The sequence below is a fragment of the Populus trichocarpa genome, chromosome 17 (genome assembly GCF_000002775.5).
Source record: "Populus trichocarpa isolate Nisqually-1 chromosome 17, P.trichocarpa_v4.1, whole genome shotgun sequence".
In the NCBI taxonomy this organism is placed as follows: domain Eukaryota; kingdom Viridiplantae; phylum Streptophyta; class Magnoliopsida; order Malpighiales; family Salicaceae; genus Populus; species Populus trichocarpa.
Window position 1 is genome coordinate 542,838 of NC_037301.2, and position 14,805 is coordinate 557,642.

General features: G+C 35.2%; 2 protein-coding genes and 1 non-coding gene across 5 annotated transcripts; all 3 read right to left on the reverse strand.

The window, feature by feature from the left end:
* Positions 1-1,040: 1,040 nt before the first annotated feature.
* LOC7472517 (outer envelope pore protein 37, chloroplastic) lies at positions 1,041-4,758 on the reverse strand. Its single transcript, XM_002323677.4, has 6 exons — positions 4,276-4,758; positions 4,099-4,188; positions 3,678-3,848; positions 3,298-3,392; positions 2,674-2,794; positions 1,041-1,574 (listed from the first exon to the last, which is right to left on the reverse strand). Exons 1-6 carry the CDS (start codon positions 4,666-4,668, stop codon positions 1,443-1,445), a joined length of 1,002 nt encoding a protein of 333 aa, XP_002323713.4. The 5' UTR covers positions 4,669-4,758; the 3' UTR covers positions 1,041-1,442.
* Positions 4,759-5,972: 1,214 nt separating this feature from the next.
* TRNAI-AAU (transfer RNA isoleucine (anticodon AAU)) lies at positions 5,973-6,046 on the reverse strand. Its single transcript has one exon. It is a non-coding gene; the product is annotated as a tRNA-Ile (tRNA).
* A 764-nt stretch (positions 6,047-6,810) lies between these two features.
* On the reverse strand, positions 6,811-13,104 carry LOC7472516 (la-related protein 6B). Of its 3 annotated transcripts, none has more exons than XM_002323676.4 (10): positions 12,437-13,104; positions 11,705-11,786; positions 11,046-11,140; positions 10,866-10,937; positions 10,589-10,668; positions 10,382-10,478; positions 8,897-8,944; positions 8,736-8,804; positions 7,844-7,978; positions 6,811-7,288 (listed from the first exon to the last, which is right to left on the reverse strand). In XM_002323676.4, exons 1-10 carry the CDS (start codon positions 12,959-12,961, stop codon positions 7,040-7,042), a joined length of 1,452 nt encoding a protein of 483 aa, XP_002323712.3. In that variant the 5' UTR covers positions 12,962-13,104; the 3' UTR covers positions 6,811-7,039. The 3 variants fall into 3 exon arrangements, with proteins under 3 accessions (XP_002323712.3, XP_024444788.1, XP_052304343.1); XM_024589020.2 differs by having other exon boundaries at positions 6,811-7,322; XM_052448383.1 differs by lacking the exon at positions 6,811-7,288 and adding an exon at positions 7,340-7,552.
* Between the last annotated feature and the right edge of the window lie 1,701 nt (positions 13,105-14,805).

Consider the following 14,805-nt stretch of genomic DNA (forward strand, 5'->3'; position numbering starts at 1 on the left):
GTCATCCATTGTATTACTAGATGTATGGAGCGGTGCGTGTAGATATATTATGGTTGGATTGCCGCCGGTAATCGATTGTTTGTATTTTTTCTTTCTTTTCTTTCTCGTGACAACTAAAGTACATAATTATCCTTTCTTTGTTTGTTGTTTGCTTGGGTCTGGTAACCATGTTTGATGCTAAACTCAAGTAAACTTAGATCACGCGTGGTTGCTAGACCCAAGCATCTTGGGTCTAGCATAGTTGTTGTTAGTGTTGTTGTTAGTGTTGTTCTTATTTTTTGTAACCTTCCATGTCAAAATAAATTGGGTCTAGGATGGTTACTAGACCCAATTCGCTTGGATGTAGAATGGTTATCAGGTCATACCAAACAAAAACACTTAAAATATTTTCTATATATTTAATATTTTTTTATATTTAAAAAAAAATAATATTAACCCGCTGCAGAGTGTCGGTCAATATGCTAATGTTATTGTGTTTTTTGTTTTTCTTGTATTGTTTAGTTTATGTCACCAAAGTTTCTCGTACGTAGACCACATGGATCGAATGAGGAATAATAATAATTAAGTTGCTCACCCACAATGACAATTTTCCTGTATTTATAAGATTCATCATCTAAATTTTATAGCTCACTGATTTAACTTTTGCCATGAAAAAACTTTATATGAAGTTAGAAAAGTTGCGAGGATTTGAAATTCACTCGTAAAGTATTTCATGCCTAAAAGTTATGGACGATCTGCACCGGTTCCCTAAGAACACAGTGCAAAAGGGCCGGGTTTATGGCAACTGTGGAGAATCTCAGCAGGTGGTGATGGTGTGCTTGCACGGAGATTCTTTACAGAAATATAAAATAACCGACAAAGAGGATATGTTATGTCATTTTTATTTTAAGATTAAAAACAAAAAATCACATTTATCTGCTAACTAGTTGGGTGGTAACATGAGAATTTATTCGGTTGACGGTCTCTATCTTAAGACAAAAGCTCTTCATCTGTTGAGTGCAGACAAATTATTCGAACAGAAGCTGATGCAAAAACAGGACTAGCTTGCAAGGAGAATAATATTTCTGCGGCAGCAACAGTTTCTCCGCCATTTATAACCAGCTTGATCTTAGTAGAAACTACCATTTACACCCCTCGTTTATTTCAGCAATTTTATGGATCTAATGAACTCTGGCAAAGAAATGATCGAATAGCAGACTTTCCTGCATAATGTTAATGCCAATAACCGAAGGATAGCCTTCAACAACTTGCCTTCGGGGAATTCAGAGGAGCTTCCTTTCACTAGATAGCCACTCTTAGCTTTCACACAGACAGATTTTTTTGCAAAGAGATTTGGTACTGGCGTTATTATGTAGCAATATTACAAATACGGATGGCCCAAAACTACTCGAGTGGAACCCACATTTAACAGAAACAAGGAGTTCCGTCATCAGGTGATCCTACTATATGTCCCATCTCTTTTTAACACGGAACATGAGTGCAGAATTTCTGATGTCATCCCGTGGCACTTGCAGCATAAACTGGATTTTCATCTTCATCGGGGTGGTCTTTGCGGTGCTAGCTTCATCTCCAACCTACAACATGGAGATTGTGCATAACGAGGTCATATATTAACACCTCTTGAATTCCATATAACAAATAAGAAACATGACTGCTTAACAGATGCTAAGTTGCAAAGAAGGTTATGATCCTCGTCTTCAATTTATACTTCCTTCTTCCAAGTATTACAGCGTCTTAATCGCTAAAAGGTTTTTAGCTTTTGAGATGCGCTCTTAGGATTCTTGACCATGGCTCAGCTCCAATCTAGATAAAAGTTTCTTGTTATGGAAAAAAAAAAGCAAGCAATTTTGCTAGATAGAGCTTACAAAGACATCATTCAGTAACCCTATAGACTGTACTAAAAAAATCAAGTGTTTAAAACACCATGTCCACAGAATGATCTAATTCATCCTATGTAGCAAATGAACTGATTGGGAATGGAGAACAAAAGGATCATCAAGGAGCTCGAATCTGAGCAATTTAGGGTTGTATCAGAACTAAAACACCTTCAAACTGCACTTTCCGATCATACAGAAGTTAGCATGTGGCATTTACATTACACAGAGGCAAATGTCATAGTTCTGCGAGTAAAATTCCTACATCCTTGTTAAAGAAACACATTCTCAAGAGTTGCCATCGATAGATCATTTATAGCAAAGCACTTTCCTTAATCTATAAGGAGAGGATTATACAGAGCATGGTGAACATGCATGTGAAAGTATGTTAGTTGTTCAATTTCATACATAGATGTAATTATTTTGTCTTTATTTTTGGGTGCTAAGGAGCCAAGACTATATACACATTAGGAAAATGGGACTGAATCTGTACAAGACCATAAAGGCAAAAATTCAAAAAAGTTCTGTCAAAACAACAAATACACTACCCTCTCCGCTTTAGCACATATAGAGATGTCACAGACATGGAGTGGTTCTGTAACTTCAAATCCCATAACAAAGGTAGAAGTGGCTCCATCACTACATTTATGCTAGCAAAAAGGGTGTCACTTCCCAAATAGGTTGAGATAAGATTACAATAAAAGACAATGAAAACAAAGATAACATCATCAATAAAATTAGAAGTTCTTGTCAGGGAAAAAGCAAAAGGTTAAAAAGTTTAATATATAGGAATACTTACCCAAAGTGATGCCCAGCCAAGACTAGCATCTGAATCATAACCAGCTTTAAATTTGAAATCCTTCCCATAGGTGTGCTTGTACACAGTACTCCAGTTGTTAGAATCAAAATTGTACAGGTAGCTGCATCGCACATTGATACATTACAACTCACTTGAGAAACCAAAATAACATAAATGAAGGTGCAAAAAAAGAAAATGATAATACTAAAATCTGATGAAGAACTTCCACACTCAGTTCAACAGCCTGAAAAACAGTAAATCAAGCTCCACAGCATGTCTGCAACTTGGGACATTTTACTACAGTTTATTTTTCTTTTGTCCACAATTTGGGAATGATTGACATCTATCCCTCTAAAGAGGATATCATAAACAAAAAATTAATAAGGATGACAGCATTCATGCATTCATCTTTGGGAGTGATAAAAATCTGGGGCATGCATCTTCCAAGTTAACGTGTCAAAAGCAAACATATACACATACGAATTAGAATTAAATTTCCATTCCCAAACATAACCCAGAAAATCAAAAGGTAAGTACCATGAGACTAGAAAACAAGTAATTCAGAGTACAAAGTGAGTGAGGATCCTCCCCAGGATCTGGATAAAAATTGCATAGAAACAGTACCTCAACTTATTGGAAGGAGTGAACCGACGTTTGAATGCAAACGATAAAGCACTTGAAGGCAGTGAAATGCTTGGTATAAAGGAAACTGTCTCATCCTGCAATCAATTCAAAACTTTTAACAGCAGAACCTATATAGAGGGCACTATAAAGACACCAAAACAACACATTAAGCATGTCACCAATTGAGAAAAAGCAAGGAATGTGATCACCTGGTCCAAGATTTTTCTCATTTACATAATTCATAATCCATCCAAAAAAATTATATTCATTTGTACAAGTATAGGTGGCAGAGACCACAAAGAGAGGATGGCCGAACAATAAATAGAACAGTGCAAGCAAAACTAATCATAATGAAATATTAAGCCAGGAGAAAACCTTACCTTGTAGCAATATCTTAGTTTCAAATCTTCATCGTTAAATTGAGCAGTGAAGATTCCATTCGTTAACTGACTTTTGACAATTCCACTAACAGACAATGTTCTCCTCGCTTCCTCCTCCTCTTTCTCGCCCAATGAAACTTCACCATGAGGGAATTTCAATGTCGCCCTCGGCTGCAACAACAGGAAGATCATATATATGAACAAAAGGAGGAATAAATATACAAAAAAGAGATATTTTTCCCCTCCTAAACCCCAATCAAGATCCCAATTCAAGCCACAAGCCAAGATTCCATAGTCAGTCACCAAACAAGTATGAAATCAACACAAACAACCCTTCAGCCCCCCTAAAAGTTCCCAACTTTGAAAATGTTACACTGTTCAACAATAAAATGAATAAAAAATGGAACTGCTTAGGACTTACCGCACCAACAGTTGGAACAGGAGATGAGATTTCAAGTGCATAACCAGGATCGCCCAAGTCAGCAACCATTGCCACCTCTCCTTGTTGTGCCTAACAACAACAACAAAAACCCATGTCAAAAAAATGCAAAGGAAGAAACCCGCATAAAAGAAATAAAATTTAAGTAAAAGATTGAACCTTGACATCATGGGCAGCCTTAAAATGGAACTTAGGACCAAGATCAAAAGAAGTCTTGACAAGGGCATTCTGTTCTTCAAGGTCATAATGAATGGAGAGTAATTTGGAAGTGAGAGCAAACTGGGGTTGAGAGGGTTCACCCTTGTTGTTGTTTTGAAAAGAAAGTTTGAGCTTGGCAAAGCTATCAAGGAGCTTACAGGAAACTTTGTGGAAGAACAAAGAAGTGTCACTGTCAAACTCAGAGGTCACTCTAAGTTTTGGTCTTTTTGAAAGTAGGGAAATTGGAGATGCTGGTGATTGTGGTGCATCTGTATGTGGGATTGGTGGGACCATGTGGTTAGGATTTGGTGGAAGGGCTGGAGGAGGAGAAGGAGGAGGCGGAGATTCAGCCATGGTGGTGGTGATTGATATTTGATTCTCTTCCAAAATTTGTTTTGTTTGGAGATAGAGGGGGGGGGGCGAAATGAGTGTAGGAAATTTTGGATTTTTAAGGCGGAAATTTGGATGAGGGCATAGCTACAAAACTCGTCCTATAGTGACCCGGCCGGCTTAGTGCTTGAATTGTAAGTGTATGTTTGGCAATGTGGTTCCGGGTGCTTTTCAAATAACTTTTCATATCAAAATATATGTAAATGATATTTTTTTTATTTTTTAAAAATTATTTTTGACATCAGTACATCAAAACGATCCAAAACATACAAACCATTTTAAATTTTAGCAAAAAAAATATATATATTCAAATTTTTTGAAAACACAGCCGTAGTCGCGTTCCCAAACGTGCTCTAAGTCAAAAAGGATCCATCTAGATAGGAGTTAATTTAAAATGAAATTATTTTAAAAATTTTTTAAAAAAAATTGATACATGTTTTGAAAAAAATAAATTAAAAAAAATTTAAATAAGGTTTCATTAGTTTATTTGATTAGATCATGAATTGATTAAATTTAATCAAGTAATCTTTTTATCTAGTTCAATATAAAATGATGTATTTTTAACTTAATTTTACTTAAAAATACTTTAAAATTACCATAAAAACCTATAAAATTCATCTAACAACCTCAAAACTCCTTCTCTAAATCACTCCAAAAATAAAAATCAATCAAATAAAAATAAATCAAAATCAAACTTGATTTGTCTTTTCCATTATGCATTATGCTTAAATAAAAAAACTAATTTCAATAATTTTCTCTCAAGAAAAAAAACTTATTTATACAAAAATTATACTTTGTGTTTTTTTTTATAATATCTAATCGACAACTTTATTATCTTCCAGCGAGTTTCTCTATATTATCTCAAATTCATGAATTAAAAAATAAATAAAATAAACTTTTAGACAATAACAAAAATTCTAAAAATTTTAAGATTGATCACATATTTTCTCTATACTTTACATTGTGTTCCTCTTACTTTAAATTTTATTTTTCTATTATAATTTAAAATTTTATTTTATGAAATTAGATCATAAAAAAACTAAATCAAAATGACAAAAAAGGGAGGGGTTTACTAATAAAATAAAATGATGTTACTCTTTGGTATTACTGGCATTGAACAGAGTTATCCATTCCAAAAGTCCCCCAAAACGAACTCTGATATTGGAAGAATTAAACTTGCGAGAGCGGAAGTATATATTTATGAAACTGTAAGGACTAAAATGTAGTTTTGGATGAGCCAAAAAGGGTATTGGGTAATAAAAAACAAATGGCCCATGCAGGTTTCGAACCTGCGACCTTCGCGTTATTAGCACGACGCTCTAACCAACTGAGCTAATAGGCCTTGTTGACATCACGTTTTTAAACGTTGTAATAATGCTAAAACTCGATTAGAAGCCTGAGGAAACCGGGAATTCTTGGGCTTGCAACTGCAGGTTATGCCAAGCATTTCGAGCAAATGATTCTCTCTCATTCTTTTCGTGAAACAAATATAATGGCTTGAGAGTTTAGATTGACCCAGAAGAGTGGTTTTTTGTTGGTTTGATGTTCTTAAACTGGATATGGCTGATCAATGATCATGCCCCCTTTTGGTCTCGTGTTGTTCATCATAAGCTCATCTTGCTGCCTTCCTCGCGTGGGCATTTCCTCTTGAGGTGAGTAAAATGGTTGGGCATTGTCCCGGCATATAAAGTCCTGTTTGTCTACATGGATTGAAATGAGGCATATCATGTAAGATATATTTGAAATTATAATATATTTTTTATTTAGAAATATATTAAAATATAATTTTTATTATTTTATAAAAATTATTTTTAATATTAGCATATCAAAACGATATAAAATCATTAAAAAAATTATTTTAAGTAAAAAAAAATTCAAAATTTTAAAAAACACAGTTTGTACAAAAACACCTGTAGACAATCAAGGGCTAAGCCACTAAGCTGGTTTGCGGACCACTTGCCACGAGTTATAGAGAAGAGATGGGTGAAGAAGAGGCACTCAATGAACAATTTTATTCGATATTTCAAGTCACATTTATCTATAAGAATTAGTGAATCCCCCACTAGGATTTTGTTGTTTTCATTTCTACATCATGCGAAACTAGAGTTTTACGGAAGAAGAAGAAAACTGTTTATAGAGCATCCATGACCAAATGCAAGATACCAACATAAAAGTAGCAGATCCATATCAGCCAAAACTACAGCAGATTGACAGCACTTTCTAAAACCCCTGCCATCGACAACATATATATATATAAGACGTACTTCCCCACCCCAACATAAACTTACATGCACATCTATTATAACCAAAACTGAACACTGTAGAGATACCGAAGTCATGCGATATTCACAGCAACTAGTTTCCCTCGACCCATTGCAAATCCTCTCGTGCCATCGGGCATTCGGGGCCCAGGTGGTTGCTTAGCCATTGTCAGATGCTCACCAAGAACTGGATTTGAAGGGGGAGTTCCCCCGTGGTTACTGTGGTGGTTATTGTGATGGTATTGACCTCGCCCACGGCCCTTGCCCCGCCCCCGGTTCCGCTTTCGCTGTGCACCTTCCTTGTCATTGGCATGATCCTCTCCCTTCCCAAGTAAACGGATCTCAGTCAATCAAGAGCTAAAACACCATTTATGTGAGACAATAAATATAACAAGGATGCATTTAAGATGTCAAAATTAAAGCAATTGTATTCCAGAATTCATCTTTTTTTAGAGGAAAAAAATACTCTATCTAGGATGCTGGCAGTTGTGTCGGACAATGAATGTATCACCCATGATACAAGCATTTCTCTGTCATATCAAAGACCAGTAGCCTTTCCAGTCAAAGCAGCCTTCTCCCCTCTGTCCCTTCATGGGATGAGACAAGGAAAACCAATTCAATTCTCCTGATTCTTTTCTATATCATAAATTCGGTTTCTATTATTAATCAATCTTCCTACTTCATTTGCTTTACAGATAGTAAAACAGAAAACACCAGCAAATAAGTCCAGATTCTTAATTGTCCAATACCCTTCATTCTTAATTGCTTCATTATGCCAAGTCAGTCCCAGCTGGCAATGTGAAAAATGATATTTCTGTAGAAAATTATTTCCAAAATTTTGCTTTGTTCAAATTCAATGGAATTTTGCTAACACTCACAGAATGCTCATGTGAATGGACATCAGGCTGCTGGGCTTGATCTTCTGTCAGCTTTTCATTCGGCATTTGCTCAAAAGCAGAAACCTCATCTTCCTCAGAATGCCCTTGACCATCATGCCCCTTCTTTCCTTGTGCCTGGGTGGATTTCGATTAATGATGGAACAAACAAACACAAATCAGGGGACTAAGCTAGCTCCAAAAACATAATAAACTTCCAAATTCATTAATTGAAATTGATAGAACAGTATTAAGATCCAAAAGTGCATGTTGTGACTCATGAAACTGTCATCCTACAGTGGGAGGCACTGGTTGACAGGGTCAATATGACTTCCTGAGGAACTATAAGTGCGGGGTATTTGAAATGCCAATACCATTAAATGGAGACTCAAGGGTTTTAACACCCACCAAGATTACATATCAAATATTTAATACAAGACACTCAATCCTGTCATCTCTACTTTCCCTTTTAGAATATTTTCCAATTCCAGTAATTATTCTCCCACTGCTAATCTTTTTAATACGAATTATAAACCTTTCATCAGACTATCAAACAAACACGAACAGTTTAAACCTTAAACAGTCTGATTGACTTTGATGGTTCAGTACCAAATTTGAATAGGAGAGCATTCAGAAGCATGATATACAGCAATTAGGAACTATTTCATTAGCACTTGGTTCCTAACTGATTTGGCATCATCAGATAGGAAGATCTGCTAATCATCTTCACATGGAACCTTTAAGTTACAGCATAAGGTATTGCATTAATCAGTTGGAATACTTTGGTAATAAAGCTGGTATCTCTAGCATCATTCTTTACAAATGACAGCAGGAAAAAAAAAGGAATGAAAGAAAGAAAGAAAGAAGAAAGAAGAAAGAAAATATTGGCACATACCCCACGCTTGAGCATTAACCGAACCTTAAGACCACTCCTCCAGTTTCCCTCATCATTTAGCTCAGCAACCTACATAATAGTATGTGCACTTAATTAGTCCAATGAGCAATTGATGTTAGGAAAGCAGACCCAAGCAAATCATGGAAAAGCAAAATACTTACTGCTTTCTCAGCAATCTCGACAGTCTCATATTCCACAAATGCATGCAACTGCAGCAAATCATACAAGGAGTTTAGATGTTATGCTTTTCCATGTTCATATGACAAACAATCAAGAAAAAAAAAATAAAACCACCAGCTATTAGATAAATAGAAATGATGAATGGAAAATGAAAATGAAAGCATTAACAGCCAAAGCAAAACATATGTATCTTCCTTTTGGGTGGGTTGGTGTACATCTCTCAAGAATACTACAACCTTGAAGGTCAATTCTTAATAATTATACTAACCCTAATTTTGTACTGGCATCAATAGATAAGCAAAAATGCAAGATTCATCAAGAAAGACCTTCCTCTGGGTCTTTTTTTTCAGGTTATTTTAATTTTTATCAATAATTCAAAAATCATGTTACATTTCACATCTTTTTTAATGTAAACTTCCTTCTGCCCTTTTTTGTTCGCCATTTTGCAAACCCGCTGATTATATAAGAGCCTCTTGCTATTGTGAACTTCCTTCAACAACCTTCTTCCAAACTCTTGTATAATTCTAACATGATATATAAGAGACTGAATGATCAAATGGTCTCAAGTTCGAATCTCACCATCCTCATTCTCTCTTCTAATTAAAATTAATTAATAACACAAGCTAGTGTAAGCTTGTGCAATTTTCAAACCAAAATGCATTAACTTGAGGGTTGTTAAATAATATAAATCATAACTTCACCTGGGTTGAGATGATTCTTTGCATAGATCCTTGATTTTCACATTGCAGTAGAGCCACAACTTTGAAATGTTGTTAATGCTTGCAAATTTGCTCTTTAAGGTCTTGGGATTTCTTCTTGTCTTGAGCAACACTTGTTCTTCATCTTGTCTTGAAATTTTCTTGAAAATCTCATTAAGGTTTGAAAATTTCTTCTTGAAATTTTACTTGGTTTGAATTTTTGTATTGAAAATTACCTTGGTTTGAAAACTTGGTCTTGAAACTTTCTTGGTTTGAAAATTTTGTCTCGAAAATTTCTTTATTCTTGTCTTGAAGTTAATGACATCAATTTTTTGTTGGCAAATCTTTGCTAATTGAATTACCAGCATCAATTTGAGGAGGGATGTTAATGGAAAATTAATGGCAGAAAGCTGGCAGAAAATCAACATGTGAATGGCAGAAATTATGGTTGATTCTTGGCAGAAATTCTGCGTGAACACGAGAAAGTTTGTCCTCCATTTTCAATTATGAATAGTGAGGTTTAGAGAGAGCAGGAGGCAGAGCAAACACAGAAGACAAGTCGTACAAAGAAAGCTGCCTTGGAGATAAAAGGAGCTTCCATAATTTCTACCATTAACATGCTGATTTTCTGCCAGATTTCTGCCATTCACACACCTCACCAAGAGAAAGAAATGCATGATGACGTTGATAAAAAAGGATTAAAAGTATGCCAAACATAATTGATGCCTTTGCATGAATGCATATGCATGAATATCTGCATGAATGTACCTTGTTACTGAAATGCATCCCATCAGCTTTTCCAGATCTAGATGCTGAAGAAGCTCCACCAGAAGGTTGAGGTGGACAGGTGCGAATAGTCTTCACACTGGAAAAAGAAATGGTCAACAATATGAAATGTCTAATACTATATCTGGCATGGTTTACGTAAAAGCTAAACCATCCAATGAAAAATCATTCTGAACAGAAATATCTTGCCTCCCAACAGCAGAAAAGATCTTCATGAGGTTTTGGTGGCAATGATCCTCGGGTAAATTTTCAGCAACAACTATACGAGACTAGAAATCAAGGAAAGTGTTAGAAACAAAACCAGAATTTCGTTTCTCTCTCTAAACTATCAATACACATGAAGCAAAGGAAAAAATACAAAATTTCATGCCTTCTGCCATAGACAGAAAGAAGTAACTTAACATAATTTCCAACACTAATAATGCAAGACAAAAAAAAAAGGTAGTGGGCAAAAAAGAAAACATACTTGCAACTCCTCAACATCTGACTCAGTTAAGGGATGCTGGCGTCTTACTTTCTTTCCATCTTCACTAACTACCTGTATGATGTAACGTCCAAAAATAAAAAATTACACTGCGGTCAACAAAAACAATTGAAAGAAGTTGCATAAACAAATAGGATTATGGGTGATCAAAAGCAATCTTACAAGCTTTGTTGAGTTCCGCAGAATGGTAGCAAGCTGAGAATTATTGTTTACGACAGCTTTAACCTTCTTAAAGGAAGCAACAACAGATATTGGCACTGTATTAAAGCAAACAAGGGCTTAGAAGGGGTATAATATAGTTCACATAAATAATAATATTTCACATAGCTTATTGTGAAATAATGGTTGGGTAAACAATCTTTGCACAATCACATGACTCTAAAGGTGATAACTTCTTAATTTTTTTTTATCATGAGATTTCTTTAGAAAACTACTGAATTGGAAATTTATTGGCAAACTGCAAGGATATAGTTCACATAAAACCTCAAGAAAAGTGACATTTTGTTATTTCTTGATTCAAAGTTCAATAAATAGCTAATTTATAGCTTATCGAGGGACATTTTCTACAAGAGTATGTACTACCCAAATCATTATCAAGAGATCAAAATGCAAAGAAAGTAGCTGGTTATCAGGGGATTGTTTATCCAATTGTTATCCTAGCTACATTTTCAAAAGAGTATGTCCTCTCCTAATCATTATCAAGAGATCAAAAAGAAAAAGAAAGTAGCACTATGCTGAACTTTAAAAAAAAATCAGTGAGAAGAAGATAATGATAAAATACCAAATAAAAGAACAAACTGACAGAAGTTGAAAAACCTTACCATATCCTTCAGGATCCTTGGTGATAAACCTCATAAGATGATCAGTAGTGGCCAAGTTCAAATCACTGAAATAATACTCCACCTGCAAACAGTTAAGAGCAAATGCCAAAAAACATGGCAGTTGATTTCATAATCCAACATGGAACCAAAGGTATCTTAAATCATGTTTCACTTCAATTCACCCTATTGTCATTCTACTACCTCTCTCATTATTCCCTTGTACTAAATTTAACAAGCTCTCCACATCAATGCATCTATTAGTCACTATCAAACAAACCCAATTCATCAACAATCCCAACTGGATTATTCAATGCCTTTTTATGTGCTTTTTGATAGTTTTGATGCCTTTTCCAGAATCCAGATCAAAAGCAATTTCAAATGCAGTCCGAATGCATTCTCAAGCCAGAGACTCCACTTGCATTCTCAAGCCAGAGACTCCACTATATCAGAAATGCAGGTTTGCGACAATCCTGTTCTTCCATTCCTCTAGTGTATCGCAATCACCACTATAGGCACAGTATTCAAAGACTTCTACCAAATCCATTATCATTAGCAGTACATCTTAAGTTCCCCATTATTTCTAATAACCATCAAGATTAACTTGAATTTCCTTTAACACATGCTCTAAGCTCACTCAACTTAATTACATCACCGATAATTTGTCACTATTCACTAATCTACTAAACCCTAAATTCGATGAAAGAAAAACAAATAGATACAAATTCAACTAACCTGATTCAACAGCTTATTCATAGCTTCATCACTCTTAGCCGCATGATCCGAAGAAGCTGCTGCATCCTTATTCACAACCACTTCAACCTCTTCCTCAAATTGCTGCGGCACCCTTTTAGAATTATGCAGCTGATTATGCTTTCGAACCGGAACATACTGCTGTTGATGCTGATTGGGATGATTATGGTGGTGGTGGTGGTTGTTGTGGTGGTGGTGGTTCGGAACGGGGATGACGTGAGGCAAGGGAACAGGGCCATGAATCGGAACGTGAAACGGAGACGGAGGGAACATATGCATCATGCCCGCGGGAGGAGGGGGAGGGGGAGGGATCACGGACAATCGCGGAGGAGGTTGAGGTTGGGGGCGCGTGGGGACAAAGGCGGGAGCTTGTGCGTTGAGTTTACTAAAGGAAACATTACGAGAAAGCGAAGGATCAGACGAAGAAGGAGATTGATCTAGGGTTTCAGGTACAGATTCTACTACAGCCACTAACTCTTCTTCTTCTTCTTGATTTTGTTGTGCCATCAAAAGTTCGATTTTTTGATACAGTTTTAGGGTTTTTTTCCTTCAGTTTTTTTATTTTTTGGGATTCGATGTATCTAGGGTTTTTAATTTTATTTTCTGGGGGGAGGGGTCCTGGAGAGAGGGAAGACAATGGAGAGGATTTCTCGGTTTCAGTGCTTCATCGTCTTCCATATTTATACTTCCGAGGAACTCACTTCTCGTCGAGAAAACTTCAATTTAGTCCCTAATTTATGAATTTTTTATCAATTTAGTCTTAATCCTTTGATTTTATCAATGTTGCCATAAGCGTGTTTAGCGACATCAAACAAAGACACCCTTCCAAGTCCCATCTATTTTTCAACAATAACAAGTAGAAGTTCATTGACAATTAGAAATTCACGTGATTCAATTCAGTGCTTCATCGTCTTTTGTATTTATACAATCTCAAACTCTTTTTTTAGGGAAAACTTCAATTCAGTTCCTAATTTATTATTTTTTTTATCAATTTAATCTTGATCCTTTGATTTTATCAATGTTACTATGAACGTAGTTGACAACACTAGATAAGGACATCCTTCCAATTTCTTTTTTTTTAGATTAATATAGGTATCCGAGCCAGCTTGCGCACACCTCAATTAATCTCACGGGCCCTGAAGTTAATGAATATATAAGCCTTCAGTTGCCCTGAGGTTTGTGAGACTCGAATTGGTGATCTCTGGAGAGCAAATCCAAGACCTGACCAGTTGAGCTACACCTCTCAGAGTTAATTTCAATCTAGTTTTTATTAGTAACAATTAGAAGTTATTATATAATTTACACATGATTGTTAAGTTTTTTTTATCCAAATATTAAATTAAACTTTAATTTGTCCTTAACATTAAGTAGATGATAAATTTTATTTTTATACAAGCTATGGTGAAACAAAGTGAAAAAAACATATTATAATTTGATGTTAAAATTATATTTGAGATCTTGAATAGCTAATAGCTATTGAGAATATTAATACAAGAAAAATATAATTAAACGAGTTTCTATTTAATCATTCAATGTATAATAATTCCTTACAAACTATTGGATAAAAACAAATGAAAAATCTTTGCATTGAATTAAGTTGGGGAGTGATTGGTGCTTATTTGACAAATTGACTTGAAACACTTAAGGAGGAGTGTTCATAAATTGGATGGAATCTCTTTAACTTTGATTTGTAAAAGGTGAAATTTTCTAAAATATATTGAGACTCAAAATGATAACAAGGCAATACATTAAGGACTAAACTTAGGTTTTCCCAAAAGTTATATGGACCCCGTTGTCTTTTCAATCTTCATCTGTAGGTTTATCCTTGGGTAGGCTCATTCATAATTATTATATATAAAGTTAAAACTAATCATGTATTTTAGTGTGGATTATAATCAAGGTAAAATGAAGATTTTGCCCTTCATTAACTAAATGATTGAACACAAATTTAAGGTTAAAATAATTTTTTCACACTTTATTGGATAGTGCAATTACGCCCATGCTCTTGAAAAAAAAAACACAACTTATAATTGAGGAGCTTTTTGTGATTTTTCATATTTTTTTTATAATGTAATTGCCATTTAGTCTTTGGGGTTGAAGTTTTTTTTTTTTACCCTAAGATCAAGGGTTATTTTTGGTTTGTTGAATTAGTTTTTTTTGCAATTATTATGTGGGTTCTAATATGTTCTGGACTTTTGATAAATAAAAAAAATAATTGAAGTGTGCTAGGACGCGCCCTCTCCCTTTGAGCCATGCATGTTGCGCCTCCAGGTGACTATTGGTCGCCTTCCAGGGTGGTGTCCGAAACATCGCACCACCCTCTACACGGCGGGTTGACGCGTGTCATACTC